At 42.4% G+C, this 17,243-nt stretch overlaps 1 protein-coding gene across 2 annotated transcripts in view; it reads right to left on the bottom strand.

Moving 5' to 3' along the window:
- Window positions 1–17,243, bottom strand: part of CUNH10orf67 (chromosome unknown C10orf67 homolog) — a 165,367-nt gene that overhangs the window by 81,997 nt on the left and 66,127 nt on the right. For both annotated transcript variants that reach the window (XM_053895154.1, XM_053895153.1), the window contains exon 8: window positions 11,718–11,783. In XM_053895154.1, the coding sequence (XP_053751129.1) occupies window positions 11,718–11,783 (66 nt within the window). The remainder of the gene's footprint in view (window positions 1–11,717; window positions 11,784–17,243) is intronic.

Raw genomic sequence — 17,243 nt, 5'->3', positions numbered from 1 at the left:
GACAATTTTATCCTAGAGGTAAGGCCCTAGAATAGTTAAAACGATCTTGAAAAAGAAGAATAAATTAGAAGGACTCACTTTGCCTGATATTAAGATTTATTATATAGCTGCAGTAATCAAAGATCTGTGGTACTCGTAGAGGACTAGACCCATAAATCAATGGAACTGAACAGTAAATCCAGAGATAGATCCACGCAAATATTTTCACTGATTTTTGACAGAAGTGCAACACCAGTTCCTTGGAAGAAGAATAGCCTTTTCAACATTTAGGGCAGGAGCAATCGGACATCGGTAGCCACCAAAAATGAACCTCATGTAAACCTTGCATCTTACACAAAGAGTAACGCAAAATGGATCATAGACCGAAATGTAAAATATAAAACCATAAACTTTTAGAAAAAAAAAAAAAAAGAGAAAAATCTTTGGGATCTAGGGCTAAGCAAAGAGTTCTTAGACATGATACCCAAAGCACAATTCATGAAAGGAAAGATTGATAAATTGGACTCTGTCCTATCTGAATATACTCAGGCTGGTATGACAAAATACCACAGATTGGGTGGCCTAAAGAGCAAACGTTTATTTGTCACGGTTCTGGAGGCTGGGAAGTTCAAGGTCAAGATGCCAGCAGATTTGGTGGTTAGTGAGATTACAGACTGCCGTTTTCTCCCAGTATGCTCACTTGGCCTTTCATCAGTGTGTGCACGTGAAGTGAAGCGTTGGGTGGGTGGGGAAGGAGTCAGAGACAGAGAGATCGAGAGAGATTGAGGGAGATCGAGAGAGATCGAGAGAGAGAGAGCACTATTATCATTATTATTTACTTCCTTTCTGGTTGATTTGGGTTTATTTTGCTCCTCTGTTTCTAATTTCTTGCGGTAGACACTTCAGTTCTTGATTTGAGACCCTCCTCTTCTCTACTGTAAGCATTTAGGGCTATATTTCCTTCTCAGCACTGCTTTAGCTGTGTTTCATATATTTGATACGTTTTATTTTTCCTTCTGTTTTATGTACTTAAAATTGTATTTCCGGGCGCGTGGATGGCTCGGCCAGTTAAGCATGCAACTCTCGATTTCAGCTCAGATCATAATCTCACAGTTTGTGAGTTTGAGCCCTGCGGCAGGCTCTGCACTGACAGAGTGAGCTCACTGACTCTCTCTCAAAATAAATGAACTAAAAATAAAAAAGTTTTTTAATTGTGGTCTTCCTCTTAACCCTTTCTATTCCCAGTTGGCTGAAAGTTTTCATCATAGTGTATATTGGACTTTCTCACACGTTTTTTCCTACATCTCTCTGCCCTTTGGCTCCAATATTTTATATTTTTCCTATATACAAAATCCTCTCCTATACCTTATTCTAGAAATTCTGTGGTTTTAGCTATTACATTTAGGTTTATGATAGATTTGAGTTAATTTTTATGTGAGGTGTGAGGTAAGAGTTGAGGTTCATTTTTTGCTTATAGCTATCCAGGTGTTCCAATACCCTTTGTTGAAAGAAATATCCTTTCCCACTAGGATTGTCTGGGCACAGATGTCAGAAATCGATTCACCACACACGACCCGCTGGCTCTATTTCTGGGCTCTTCATTCTATTCCATCCACCTATATGCTTATCCTTATGCCAATATCATTGTACCTTGACTACCGTGTCTTTAGAGTAACTCTTGAAAGCAGGTTGTATGAGTCCTTTAGCTTTGTTCTTTCCCAAAATCGTTTCAGCTATTCAGTGTCCATGCATTTCCACATACATTTTAGAGGAGACGGTTGATTAATAATAATTTTAAAAAAGCCTGCTGGCATTTTGACTGGGATTGTGTCGAATCTATAAAACAATCCGGCGATAACTGAAAGCTTACAACATGCATTGTGCCCATCATGAATATTGTATGTTTTTCCATCTGTTTAAGTCTTAATTTCTCTCCGTAGTGCTTTGTATGGTTTTGTACGTGTTTTGTCAAATTTATCCATAAGCATTTCCCATTTGTATGCTATTATAAGTTGGTGGGTTGTTTTCATTTCAATTTTTGATTATTTATTGCTTGTAGACAGCACTACACTATTTTTATATCTTGATCTTCGTAACCTTGCTAAATTCACTTATTAATTCTAGTAGCTTTTTGGTAAATTCTTTAGGATTTCTTATATAGATGATCATGCCATCTAGGAATAAAACTTCTTCCTTTCCAATCTGGATACTGTTTATTTCTTTTTCTTACATTATTATACTGGTTAAATCCTAAAATACGATGTTGAATAGAAGTGATAAGAGCAGACATTCTTATCTCATTTTTAAAAATTTTTTTTTAATGTTTGTTTATTTTTGAGACAGAGAGAGACAGAGTGTGAGTGGGGAAGGGGCAGAGAGAGAAGGAGACCCAGAATCCAAAGCAGGCTCCAGGCTCTGAGCCGTCGGCACGGAGCCCGATGCGGGACTCGAGCTCATGAACTGTGAGATCACGACCTGAGCTGAAGTCGGACCCCCAACCGACTGAGCCACCCAGGGGCCCCTCTTGTCTCATTTCTGATCTCAGTTTCAGTCTTTTCCCATGAAACATAACAACAGTTGTCTAAGTGTTTTGTAGATACCCATCAGCAGCTCTATTCCCATTTTGTTGAGAGTTTCTATCACAGATGTACATTGGACTTTCTCAAATTCGTTTTCTACCTTTATCTGTCCTCTGGCTCCCACATTTTACATTGTTTCCCATATGCAAAACACATTCATCCCCACCCAAGGCCTTCCCCAAATCCCATCTTGTAATTGTGTCAGCTGGAAGCCCAGATGTCATTGTCTAAATCTGGTCCAGGTGCAGATAGTCTATCTTGATCCAAAGATCCAGGAACCAAAAAGACAAGTTATCCAGTCCCCATAGCCAACCTACCACAGTGGGAGACAGGCTAACCACGAGAGACCCTCTCCTACCCAAAAAGGAAAGAATGGAAGGCATATAACAATGACTGATATAGCACTTTTGTTTCTGACACACGTTCCTTATTTCCTGCCGACTTAGTTTTGGTTCACATTTGCCCTGCAGAAAAGGTCATTGGTTCTTAGCCTCACGTGGGAGATTACTACCACCTCTTCACACACACACACACACACACACACACACACACACACACACACACACTAGCACGCCCATCTGTGGCTTCTGTTTCAGGTTTGTACAGGCTGGTGAGTGCTCTAAAGGAACACTTAGTCTGGAGTGCTAAGTTCTCCCTTGACATTTGATTTGACCTGGTATTCCCTCTCTTGTCAATCCTTTGGTGCTTTATTTATAAAGATGTTTATAATGCTTTACCTAAAATTTTTTGTTTTCTTTTCTCTGGGAGTTGGTGTGAATGCCTAGCTTATTTGATAGTTTCCCCCACCGATCAACATAGTGTGTGTAAGTTTGGGCTCTGTTTCCCAACGAGTTTGAATTTTCCTTCCAAATACTCTTAATATGTTGGAGTTGATACGCAGAATCACGTCTGTTCTCAGGAGGAGCTCTCAGGTCTTTATCCATCAGGGGAAGCCACAATCCTGGTTTGCCTAAGGCTGAGGGGTTTCTGGATATAGGACTCTCTGCGCTAAGCCTGGGGAAACTCTGGTCAAAGCAGGATAAGTGGGTCACCCTCTCAACGATGACCCCTTCTTCAGTAAGTGTAGGTGTGAATAATCCACCTCTCTTTTCTCGGAGGAGGAAAGGAACCACCACACTTTCCAGTGGGAAAAATGAAACCCGCAGCCCAGCAGCTACTTATCTGTCCTCCACCTGACCAGTAGATGGCTCAACTGGACCCAAGTGAGTTCTCTGGGTGACACTGATGGCATTGGTGCCACTTCCCTGAGCTCACGTCTCGGTGATCGTAACGGGGCATTTCCCTGGCCGGAAGCTCCCGCTACAACAAAGTGCCTGGATGGTCCCAGTGCCCTTTCCGACTTCCCCAATAAACGTACAAAGTGCTACGGAGCTGGGATTCCTCTCCTGCAGCACTTTCCATGATTCATCCTGCCGACCTAGCCCAAGACCACCTTGTGGTGGAATAATACAAGCTCAAGGGAGAGTGTCCTCTCTGCTCATTTTACTCTTGTAAATTGTTATTAATAAACGTTATATACTTATACCACACAAACCAGCGGTACTTATGGCTCTGCCCCTCGCCCAACACCTAGGATTACAACAGCACAACCCAGCAGTGGGTGTTACCCACAGTGAACGCTTACTGCAGCTACGACCATATGAGAGATACATGACAATTTCCTCAAATGGAAGTCTGGAGCTTTCTGCCTGACTTCAGCATGAATGGCTTCTGTTCATTGAAATGTATCAGCCTGACGTCCTGACAGGGAGGTGTCAAGGGAGAGAGTCAGGAAATAAATGAATTCAATAAAAACAAAGGAGAGAGGCTCAGGACTAGATCAGAACAAAGACACTTCCCTTAATCACACCTGGCTACGAGTTTTCCCTTAGTAACTAAGGCCGCAATTCTCAATGCACGGTCCAAGAATCCATGGGGTTCCCAAGATCTCTAGGGCTTTTGCAACGTCATTCTTATTTTCATAATAATACTAAGACAATGGTCACCTTGTTTTTCACTCTCATGGTCTCGCCGGTGTAGGGTGGAGTTTTCCAGAGGCTCTGTGATGTTTATCATGACAGAATGAATGCAGAGCCAGATATAAGGATCCAGCTGTCTTCCGGTAAGCCAGACATTAAAGAAATTTGCAAACATGTAAGGCAACGCCACCCTTAGCAACCTTTTTCGTTTCGGAAAATATTTTCATAAATAATGCTACTTAGGTCAGCATGTAAGAGGCTATTATTGTTATTTTTAAATGGATCAAGAAATAATTTGACTCTGTTTTCACTTCACAGGCAGCAAATATTAGCCGATAGAACCAATTTAAACCAAATCTCCTTAGGGGACTCAATAATTTTTCAGAGCAAAAGGGATCTTGAGACCAAAAAGTTTGAGAAACATTGGAACAAAACCTATAAAGTAATACTGGAAAGTACACTGTAGTTAGTTGATATATTGTGCAGCTATGTCACATACATGTATTAACAGTATTACCTGTTTTTTAAAAAACTTTTTTAAATGTTTATTTTTGAGAGCGAGAGCTTGAGTGGCGGAGATGCAGAGAGAGAGAGACAGAGACAGAGACGGAGAGACAGAGGATCCGAAGGAGGCTCTGCACTGACGGCACAAAGCGCAATGCGGGGCTCGAACGCATGAACCGAACCCATGAGATCAGGACCCGAGCTGAAGTCTGATGCTCAAAGAACTGAGCCACCCAGGTGCCCCAGTACTACCTGCTTATTAAACTCTGTGCAGTTCAGGTCATAGTATGGGTTAAGTCGTTTTCAACTAATCGTTTTTTTAAGTTTATTTGGGAGAGAGAGAGAGGGCGGGGGAGGGGCAGAGAGAGAGAGAGGGAGAGAGGGAATCCCAAGCACGCTCCACGCTGCCAACACAAGGCCTGATACGGGGCTCCAACTCACGGACTGAGAAATCACGACGTAAGCCGACATCAAGAGTTGGACGCTCAACTGACTGAGCCACCCAGGTGCCCCACACCTAGCCATTTTTGAAATTCATTCCTTCACGTACTCATAACAAACGTTTGAGTCTATTCTGTGGCAGCCGCCATGGTAGGCTTCGGACAAGACGCAGCTCCTGCTTTCCAGTAGCTCACCGGATGGAGACAGCAGAGAAGTCAACGGGCCATCTGTACACAGTGCGAGGGGAGCCACGAGAGGGGGGCCGTGTGCTAGAAAAACCTCCATAAACACCTCATCCAGTCTGGGGCAGTAATGGGGCAGGGTTCCCAGAGATGTTATCTGACCTCTGACCTGAGGCATGACTAGGAGTTAACCCAGAGAGGGCGCTTCGGGAAGAGGAAACCAGGGAGAAGAAACAGCCCTCTGAGATAGATTGCAATACACCTCCCGACCATAGGCAGACAAATGTGTCTGCTCATTTCAGAGGGGGTGAATTACTGCCAGGGCGTGTGGCCTTCGTGGTAATGGACTGTGAACAACACCTGCTCAAAGGAACATTCCTTCCACAAGGTCCGCCCTCCGCCTCTGTGACTTATAAGGAGATTATAAAGGGCCACCAGATGTCCGGGACTGTATGGAACACATTTTCTTAATGGTAGGCAGGATCGGGGAACTTGTTCCTCTCCCTGCCACGTATAGAGGGAGGCAGTCACCCTGAGCCACTAATCTGTCATGCTTATCTGCATTAAGAGCCACTATTCTTGGGGCACCTGGGTGGCTCAGTCGGTCAAGTGTCCGACTTCGGTTCAGGTCTTGATCTTACAGTTCCTTGAGTTCAAGCCTCGCATGGGGCTCTGTGCTAAGAGCTGTGTGCTGACAGCTTGGAGCCTGGAGCCTGGAGCCCGCCTCAGATTCTCTCCCTCTCTCTCTGCCCCTCCCCAGCTCATGCTTTTTTCTCTCTCAGAAATAAATAAACTTTAAAAAAAATTGTTAGAAGAGCCACTATTCTCCAGAGCTACAATGTAAATACAGTTTCGCACAGATCACTGAAAGCATGGCCCAGATTCCAGAATGGTGCTCAGCCCTAGGGCAGCAATTGTTGGCAAACCGTGGATTCTACCTGTGGGACACCAGCTTCAGAACAGCGATGGTACCAATGAGAAGTCCTAAACTTTATCAAATATACAGGCCGAGGCACAGAAATTCAATCCTATGTTTCATTACAGTAAATGTCTGAGTCACCAAAATACTGGTTTCCTCATTGAATGGCCAAACACTGCCACATTCCCTGGAATAGGACCAGACGCACCCAAGGCATGACTCAGAGGGAACTCAGACAACAGGGAACCCAGTCACAGGATCAAGTCCAACTGCAGCAATAACTCAGGGCTGTGCCCCCAGAATGAGGAGCCAGAGCAACCTTTATAACTCCTTTCCATCTTAAGTCTGGATTGTCCCTAGGAGCCAGGTACACTGGATGAAGCCGATGGAAAATTAACTGAAATTAAGAGTTCAGTTCTAGTACTTTCCTGATGAGAACTCTCCTTTTTTGTTGTTGTTAGCTTCAAGATATATGAAAGTGCAGGATACAAAACCTACATACAAAAATCAGTAGCGTTTTCTATACGCGAACAGCAAATTATCTTGAAGAAAATGATCCCATTTACTATAGAATTAAAAGAATGAAAACATTTAAGAATAAATTAAACCAAGGAGGTGAAAGATCTGTACACTGAAGACTAAAGACACTGATGAAAGAAATTGAAGAAGATACAAGTAAATGAAAAGATATCTCATGTTCATGGACTGGAAGAATTAATATTGCTAAAAGGTCTATGCTACTCAAAGCCAATGCAATCCCCTATTAAGATTCCACTTTTCACAGACTGTGCTTTTTCCAGAGGTAGAAAAAAATCATCCTAAAACTTATATGGAACCACAAAAGACCCCCCAAAGCCAAAGCAATCCTGAGAAAGAAAAATAAATCTGGAGGCATCACACTTGGTGATTTCAAACTATATCACAAAGCTATAGTAATCAAAACAGTATGGTACCAGCATACAAACAGACAGACCAAATGAAATGGAATCGAGAGTCCAAAACAAACCCACGAATAAATAATCAACTAATATTTGACAAAGGAGCCAAGAGTGCTCAATAAAGAAAATATAGGGGTGCCTGGGTGGCTCAGTCAGTTGAGCATCCAACTCTTGATTTTGGCTCAGGTAATGGTCCCAATTTCCTGAGATTGAGCCCCACATCAGATTCTGGGCTGAGGGTGGAGTCTGCTTAAGATTCTTCCCCCCACCCCAGCCCTCTGCCCCTCTCCCCTATTTGCACATGCTCTCTCTCTCTCGCTCGCTCTCTGTCTCTAAAGAGAGAAGAAAAAAGAAAAGAAAAGAGAAAAAGAAAAGACAGTCTTTTCAATAAATGGTTCTGGGAAAATCAGACATTCACATGTCAAAGAATGAAACTAGACCCCTATCTTACACTACTCACAAAAATTAACTCAAAACAAATTATAGACTTAAATGTAAGGCCTGAAGCCATAACACTCCTCAAAGAAAACACAAGGGAAAAGCTTCTTGACATAGGTCTTGGCAATGATTTTTTTTGGATATGATTCTTAACGCACAAATATCAGAATAAAAAACAAACAAGTGAGATTACACCACATTAAAAACTTCAGCACAGCAAAACAATCAACAAAATAAAAAGGCAACTTATGGAATGGTAGAAAATATTTGGAGATCATATATCTGATAAGGAATTAATATTCAAAATATTTAAAGATCTCATACAACTCCATAGCAACAAAACAAAGAACCCAATAAACCTAAATAACCCAATTGAAAATGGGCAGACGATCTAAGTATACATTTTCCAAAGAAGATATTCAAATAGCCAAGAGGTACCTCTAAAGGTGGTCAACATCCTCAATCATCAGGAAAATGCATATCAAAACACAATGAGATATCACCTCATACCTGATAGAATGGCTATCACTAGAGATAGCAAGTGTTGGCAAAAAAGTGGGGAAAAGGGAACACGTGTGCCCTGCGGGTGGGGATGTATATTGGTGCAGTCGCTCTGGAAAACACTATGGAGTGTCCTCAAAAAAATTAAAAATAGAATTACCATGTGACCCAGCAAATCTACTTCTGAGTATTTATCTGAAGGAAGCAACATCACTTATCTCAAAAAGCTATCTGCAACCCACGTTCATATTCACAATAGCCAACAAGTGGAAACAACCTAAGAGTCCATTACAGATGAATGGGTAAAGAGAACGTGGCATATATATATAACGGAATACTATTCAGCCATAAAAAAGGAGATCCTGCATTTGCAACATCATGGATGGACCTTGAGGGCATTACAGCACGTGAAATAAGTCACAGGAAGAGAAACACCTTATAGGTGGAGTCTAAAAACTGAACTTAGAGAAACAGATTGGTGGTTGCCAGAGGTGGGGGTGGGGGGGTGAAGGGCGGTGGGCGAAATGGGTGAAGGTGATCAAAATATACAAACTCCTAGTTTTAACAAATGTCCTGGGAATATAATATACAACATGGTGACTATACTTAGCAATACTGTATTGTATATCCGGAAACTGCTAAGAGAGCCGATCTTAAAAGTTTTTATCACAAGCAAAAAGTTTTGTAATTAGGTTTGGTGATGGGTATTCACTAGACTTACAGTGGTGATCATTTTACAATATACACATATATATCAAATCATTTTGTTGTACACGAAAAATGAATACAATGTTAGGTGGCAGTTATAGCTCAATTAAAAAAAAAAGATAAGTGAAAGCCACTAAGTGTAGGAATCACAGGAAGATACCAAATTATTTCATATGCTTCCCCTCAAGCCAATCTAAGGACACCATTGCCCCATATCTCATTGCTTACATACCCTTACTGAAGGTGCCTTTTTACTTGTAGCTCTTTGACTTTTTTTTTTAACGTTTATTTATTTTTGAGACAGAGAGAGACAGAGCATGAACGGGGGAGGGTCAGAGAGAGGGAGATACAGAATCCGAAGCAGGCTCCAGGCTCTGAGCTGTCGGCACAGAGCCCAACGCGGGGCTCGAACTCACGGACCGCGAGATCATGACCTGAGCCGAAGTCAGAGGCTCAACCGACTGAGCCACCCAGGCGCCCCAACTCTTTGACTTTTTAAACTAGTCTCTTAAGAGGCCAGAAAATAAACTGCGTTGGAGGACAGTAATAGACAAGCATGGAACAAAAACCCTTCAGTGAGAAAGTTTTTTAATTTCTACAAAACAACTCAGCATCAACTCCACCTTCTCCCACTTCCCCATCTAGGTGCGATCATCAATCCAGAAATCTTCATTTCTGGAAAAAAGTCCCGTGGCAAGGAACAAAGGAAGCCCACTAGCCACAAAGCCAACCTCCCTCGGAGTTAGTAACGGAATGCTCTGGTGGGAGGGAGGGGGCGCCAGTGACCTTGCTGGGCCCAACAGTACACCATGGAAACCTTGGACATCAGAAGAACCTTGAGCAGACTCCCTCTACTGAAAACACGAACCCCCAAGCTAGTTCTGAGCCTTCCGGAGGCTCTTGTGCCCGGCCGGGTTTGTGATGCAAGATCTTGCTGCTTGGCAAGAAGCCCGGTGCTCAAAAAACTTCTCAACAACAAAATAAGACGTGATTGGCTCCTCTGCGGGCACCGTAAGAGCACCAGTTAACTGCTTAAGCCTTAAATAAAGAGACAAAGGAAACCTATGGGTTCTGTTCATAGTATTGGCCCAAACTCACTTTTTTACGATCAAGTCTGATTTCTGACGCCACAAACAGACTGACGATGTAACATTTGGCCCCCATTCTATAGAAACACTGTCGCTTTTCGTGACAATGTGCACATTTAGTTTGTTTTCAGAAGCAACTCCTAGACTTTTGGAGGAATGACAGGAGAGGGGGAGGGGAGAGAGGGAATCAACCAAGTAACCTCAAATAACGGAGACGATTTTTATAGGCCAGGTATCGAAAAGCAGAGGGTTCAAAACGTATTTGTTAGCCCACGGTTTCTGTGAAGAGCTAACCATCATTTTGTCCTCGCCTGCATTCCCAAGTTGGTTTCATAGAAGGCTTTATTGTAGCCCCGGAGCATTGTTTGGCATTAATTTCTATGACAAGGAACCCAAAACACATGGTGCTGAGAGCAACAAAACAGAGTTAGGGAAACAGTCATGACTTGGCACTAAGTGTGACGAGCTGTAAAAAGGGGAATGTTTCAATATCTGAAGTGGTGTTGACTTCCTATGAACAACCTTTTCTCCTCTAAACAGTATCATATTCTTTTCAAGCACATTTAGAACGCAAGTCAAGCTGTGTTTTATTTTTGATTATAATAAACACAGTCAGTTTACTGTAACAAAGACATACCAGTGGTGACCAGTTGAAAGCCGAATTACAACACCATAAGCTGGCGGGGGTGGGGAGGGGTGAGGTGGCGGGGGCCTAGGGGGTGGGTAGTCAACAGATAAAATAAAAGAGCAGCCGTCTGGAAAGTTCTCTTAAAAGAACATAAAAAGGCAGTGTTTTCTTACGAGACTAACACAGAATGCCAAAATATCTAGCTGGGCTCTTTATTGTGGTCAGTTATGGCAATTTGTAACGAAAAGTAGCAAATCCTTCAAAATATTGGGCTCTCACATTTGCGTTTTTTTTTTCAAATCTCCATAAAAAATCCTCAAAAATTTTGTGCAGTGCTTTAAACGGTGACGCTATTTCAACATGACAGCGTATCGCATTTATTCGCGTACGAATCAAACTGTTTTCTTAAGACGATCATTCGAAAATGTTGCTAGAGACGGGGGAAGGGGATTAAGAGGTACAAACTTCCCGTTATAAAATAAAGAAGTCACGGGGTTGAAAAATACAGCGTGGGGAATATAGTCAATAATATCGTAATGACGTTGTGTGGTGAGTCCATTTATTGTAGTGTGCGTAGCTTAATGTATAGATTTGTCAGGTCACGATAGCTGATACACTATAACACTGTGTAAAAACTTCACTACTATAAAACTTCAGTTTTATAAAAAACACTACTATAAAACTTCAGTAAAAAAGTTTATACTTATGCGTGCATTCAGATTATGCACGAAGGTGAAATAATCGTTTACAGTAAATGGTTACAAAGGAAACTTTCATGATTAAACGAAATTCCTGATTTCAAATTTATTAGGAAATAATGTAAATCACCTTACCATTTCTTGAACTACTGATTTTTCATAATCAAGCTCACATAGCAATCTGTCTCTACCATCAATTAGCTGAAAAAGAATATTACATTGTCATTAAAGAGAAGAACAGAACACCTAAAATTCCTCCTCAGTAGAACTGAGCAAAATGTATTTTGCTTTTAAATATGAGAAAAGGGGATCCTAATAGGATTTTGAAAATTTAAATGTCTGTAGATTACCTGTAATAATAATATATTATTATGTAATTACTATATTTTGACTATAAAAGCAAGCAAAATATGCACAGAAAATGCCAATTTATTTACAATCTTCCTTACCTTATCCTGACAAAATATGACATCAATATGGGGTGCCTGGGTGGCTCAGTCGGTTGGGCATCCGACTTTAGCTCAGGTCATGATCTCGCGGTCCATGAGTTCGAGCCCCACGTCGGGCTCTGTGCTGACAGCTCGGAGCCTGGAGCCTGCTTCTGATTCTGTGTCTCCCTCTCTCTGGCCCTCCCCCACTCACACTCTGTCTCACTCTCTCTCTCAAAAAATAAACAAACATCAAAAAAAATGTTTTTAAATGTGACATCAATATATAATAAAGCAAGTATAGTCTCTCAAAAAGAGCAATGTTGCTTTTCTCTTTATAGATTTTTGTGTTATATTTATATGCACATCAAAGTACATTCATGCCTAATGAAAACAGCCATCAAGGGGCGCTCAGTCGGGCAGGTGTCAGACTCTTGATGCTGGTTCACATCATGATCTCACAGTCTGTGGGTTCGAGCCCCGCGTCGGGCTCCGTGCTGACAGCTCAGAGCCTGGACCTGCTTGGGATTCTCTCTCTCCCTCTCTCTCTGCCCCTCCCCTGCTCCCGCTTGCTCACTGTCTCTCTCTTAAAATAAATAAACACTTAAAAAAAAAAAAGAAAATAGCCATCAAAAAGTACACAATGCAGGGCCACTGTACTCCTATGACTTGCTTCGGTATCTTAAATGATTGTTTGCATTTGTGTGTGTTAGATACGCTGATAAAATTCAAACCTTGGTTTTGACATCCATTCAATTCAATCAATTCATATGTTCATTAATTTAATACACATGTATTATTGTATCTAATACATATATATACATGTATATGTATATGTATATGTATATGTATATATTATCTAAAAGGAACACCTTTTAGCTGCCAGGCATTTTGTTCATCTATAGAGGTACAGAGAGGAAGTAGAACAGATCCCTTCCTCTGGAGCATCTACACTATGGCAGGAGAGCAATGTGGAAAAAATTGACTAGAATACATAAGAAAATATGTTAACAAATCAAAATTTCAGATGGTCAAAAAGCATAAAAATCCACACATCCCAGCAACCATAATTATAATAAGATATAACAGGAGAAGCACCATTTGGCAACAGTTGCGAAGGATACGAAAAAGCGCAACAAGCTGGAGAAGGAAAAAGGCAGAGAAAAAGGCAGACGAGACAGCAACTGGAGAGGAGCGTGGAGTCACGGAGGAGTTGGGAAAAGCTTAACGTCGTGGGGCCCAGGGTGCAGAGAGAAAGAAGTGGCAGGAAAAGAAAGGAGGAGAGTCAGGTGACGGCATGAGAGGCACTTGATGCCATCATTAGGGGTGGAAGGCAGGGTGGTGCAGTGAGACGAACAGGAGACTGCTCAAATCTAAGCTCTCTCCTTACAAGCTGTACGGGTAAACTAAATCTACGCTTCGAGTCTTAGTTTTCTTGTCTGGAAATTAAGAGAATAAACCCCACCTCAAAGAGTTCTTCCAGAGAGAATTTGAGACAGCAAATGCGAAGGTGTTTTAGGCTGTTCCCGGCATATAAAAATCCCTCAGTGTATTTTTGCGTGGCCTGATTTTATACCGTAGGCAATGGGAAGCCATTGAAGGTTTTAGCATATACAACTAGAGTATGAGAAAACTATGGAGGAGTGCGAACGCTGGATTTGAAAAGGGATGAGTGAGGGTGGAGACAGGAAAGTGAAGTTCGAATCTATGGGAATGATGAGAGACTCAACCACGTCTGGAGCAATGTTGTGACAGAGAAAGGGGACTTGAGATAAATTTTGGAAGAAAGATGTACAGATTGAGCCACGAATTGGATATAAAGTATAAAGGAGAGCGTAGAGAATGGCCCTAGATTTGTCATCTGTTCTTTTGGATCCATGGCAGTGTCATTCATTTAAACTGGGGAACACAGAGAGTCTAGACTCAAGGGGTAATGAGTTCAAGTTCTGACACTGGGTTTGACAAATGTGTAGAGCATTTTTTTCAGCCAATAATTTTTAGTGCTGGTGACTAAGAATATAAAGATAAACGAGATGCTTCCTGACCTTAAGGGGGCAAATAGTCCCAGGTATTTGGGGCCCCAGAGGGAGCTTCTAATTACCCTAGGGAGTGGACAGAAACTATCAAAATGCATGTAATGTTGAAATTAAGGATGAGAATAGAGTGAAAACTATGGACGTGCTATTCAGGGAAATCATGAAGTAGGAAAGGCAGTTTGAGAGTCACTGGTAAACAGTTATGGGAAAGTCTGAGGTCAGCTAGAGAGAAAACGAAGAAGACCAAGGATAAATACAAATCCCAAGAATAGCGTTCAAGTGGAAAATGAGGAGGAGAAGCCACTGACAGATCTTGCTTAGGAAGGAGTGAAGAAGTGTGTGAAGAATTAGAAGCAAGTATTGCTACAGAACGCATCTATGACATGGGGGGGGGTGGGGGGGGTGGCAATCCTGTCATATACAGAAGAAAATTCAGGAAGGAGAACACCTCAAAAGGACTGAAAGCAATGTGCATCTCACTGTGACCTTACCCACAGGAAAAAGTAGCATTGGGGTAATGAGAAAGGGGTGGTAAATACAGATTTCTTTGAAATAATATTTGAAGTACAGTAAATGGCAATGACTTGAGACGATTAGGGTCAATAGATACCACCAAGATGATGGTTTCGCTCGGTAGGCTAGAGGGAAAGTTTTAAAGGCATTAGAGAGAAAGGGGCTGATGCAGGAAGTTCCAGAAGAGGAGGGACGTAGAGATGAGTCGGGGAATAGATGGAAGGATGAATCAGGGCAAAGAATGTCCTTCTTCTGTTGAAAAAGAGTAAAGGTGACAGAGTAAGAGAGTGCAGAAGGGAAAAAAATCCAAGAGCCTGTCATGTTGTCTGTGAATTAGGAGGTAGCATGGGGGGATGGAATAAGGGAATTGAGAAAAGTAGTGGAGATTGGAAGACCTGTAGGGGGGTAGTAAGAAAGGGTGCTAATTAGATTCAAGTGAAATGATAGGCAGATGGAGGGCGTGGCTATCCTGGGTTAAAACCCCAGAGTCTAGCAATGCCACCACAGGCAAGGATTGGCCCACTGCCACCGGAGCAGGGCTGGAGAACATGGGGACTGGCTAGACAGGAGGCTCCAGAGGTGACTCAGCGGTGTAGTTGATGAGGTGGAGGGCTGGACGGCAGGTTTTAGGGCAAGTAAAGGAATGAGGTGGAAGGAAAGGAAAAGATGTTGTATTAAATCACCATACCTCGGCCTGAAAAGGAGGGTCGCCAAGTTTCCAACGGGGGCCAATTACCACAAACGTCAAGACCGTTAACCCCAACCCTTCCTGTCCTCTTGAGAGCACTCTTTATCAGTGAGGACTTCTGCCATTTGTCCACTCTCTCCTTCTTCTTTCCATTGACATCATTCAAAAATACTCTAGTTTCTTCTTTAAAAAAAAATTCCTTCCTCAGCCCATGTCCCCGTCCAACTACTCCCCTATCGCTTCTTGGCCACCCACAGCCGAACTTCTAGAGAGTTCCCCTTGCCCACTGTCGCCATTTCGGCATTCACCCGGCTTCTCAACTCCTCCAGTTGCGCCAAATGACTCTCATTAATATTACCAGGGTCACTGTCCTCTTCCTGTTTCAGATCGTAGTTTCCCTGGTTTATCCAAGGAACCTCTTAACTGGTCTCTCTAGCTCTCTATTTTCCCCCTTCCCACCCATTTCCTTTCTGAAACAAAGAAATCCAATGAATCCAATCCTTCCCCAATGTCCAAGGCTCCCCAGTGCACTCAGAAGGGAATTCAAACCCCTTGGCGTGAATGATAATCCCCTGCCACGTGCCCTGCTCCTTGCTGCCGCTTGCTCTCACGTACCCTTCCCGCTATCGCAGATCGCCTGAATTTACTCCCCTTCTGCATGTTTTTCACCCTTCCCACTTCCCATATCCCTTTCCTCGCTTACTAGAGCCTCTCTTCGGGGAGTCGACTCAGTGTCCTTCCTCCAACCTTCGCGGATCCCTTACAATCCATGCTGGGCTCCCCCACGTGCCCCACGGCCGTCTGTGCTGCCCCGCGTCCCGAGGCTGATCACACCCTGGGCTGTGATGTCTGACTTCTGGTCCGACTCCTTCCCAGAAGGACATTCATGTTATGGCCACAGCTGGAGGATAGATTTGATGCAGCTGTTATTAGATTATTGGAATTGAAACATAAAAGTTACTGAATGCCATCACAGACAGTGCTTTAAGCCCTGAGAGATGGCAAGAGGTCAGCCTCCCCGAAGACAGGCCTTTTTCAACTTGTTTCTAATTGCATCCAGGGCTACAAAAGAAAACGTGTCTTATCCAGAGGCTTCTGAACTGCTTCTCCTTCTGCCTGTCATTCCCCAGATTTCCCCCTCTTCCTGCCCCAACACAAATTCTCACCACATGGCTCACCAGATTCCTACCTCGTTCGTTAGCCATACCAAATCACAAACAAGTCCACAGGGATATCTCACACTTTATGCATTCACGCTCTGTACCAGCTCCCACACCCTCCTACCTACCTGGAAAGATCAGCTCGAGTGAAAGAGTGTGAGACAGGTGTGGAACTCTTTGAGAAGCCTTTCTAGACCCTTCTGGGTAAAGCTAGACATCTCTTCTCTGTGTACATACTTATGTTATGTTATGTTATGTTATGTTATGTTATATTCATTATTTCATTATTTCATTATTTATATTATATTATATTATATTATATTATATTATATTATATTAATTATTTAATTATCTCATTATTTCATTGTTTATATTATATATTATATTATATTATATTATATTATATTACATTACATTACATTACATTACATTATCACACAGCCCAGGGGTTTTTGTCTCCTGCTCTAGACTTAATCTGCTCCACAGCAGGGAGGTGTGTGTGTGTGTGTGTGTGTGTGTGTGTGATTTTTGTATCTCAGCAGTAGCACAGTGCCTGGCACTAAAAGGCATCTAATAAACATTACTACATTAATTGATTACATGGAGGATATTGGAAACCAAACCAGTAAATATCAGTTCTCACTTGTTCAACAACTCCTGGTACGCTTTCCAGTTGACAAAGCACGTTGATGTACACTCTCTCATTCTATCCACACAGTCAGCTATGAGAGACAGGAGCAAAGATAAGCCACTGGCCCAAGGGACCATAGTGGCAGAAATGAAAAGGAACCTACGGTTCGAGATTCTTTCTGCTCGATACCACATTGTGCCTATAT

This window comes from Panthera pardus, unplaced genomic scaffold (assembly GCF_024362965.1).
Source record: "Panthera pardus isolate Hobbes unplaced genomic scaffold, ASM2436296v1 HiC_scaffold_6, whole genome shotgun sequence".
Lineage (NCBI taxonomy): Eukaryota > Metazoa > Chordata > Mammalia > Carnivora > Felidae > Panthera > Panthera pardus.
This window is presented reverse-complemented; position numbering and strand designations above follow the sequence as displayed.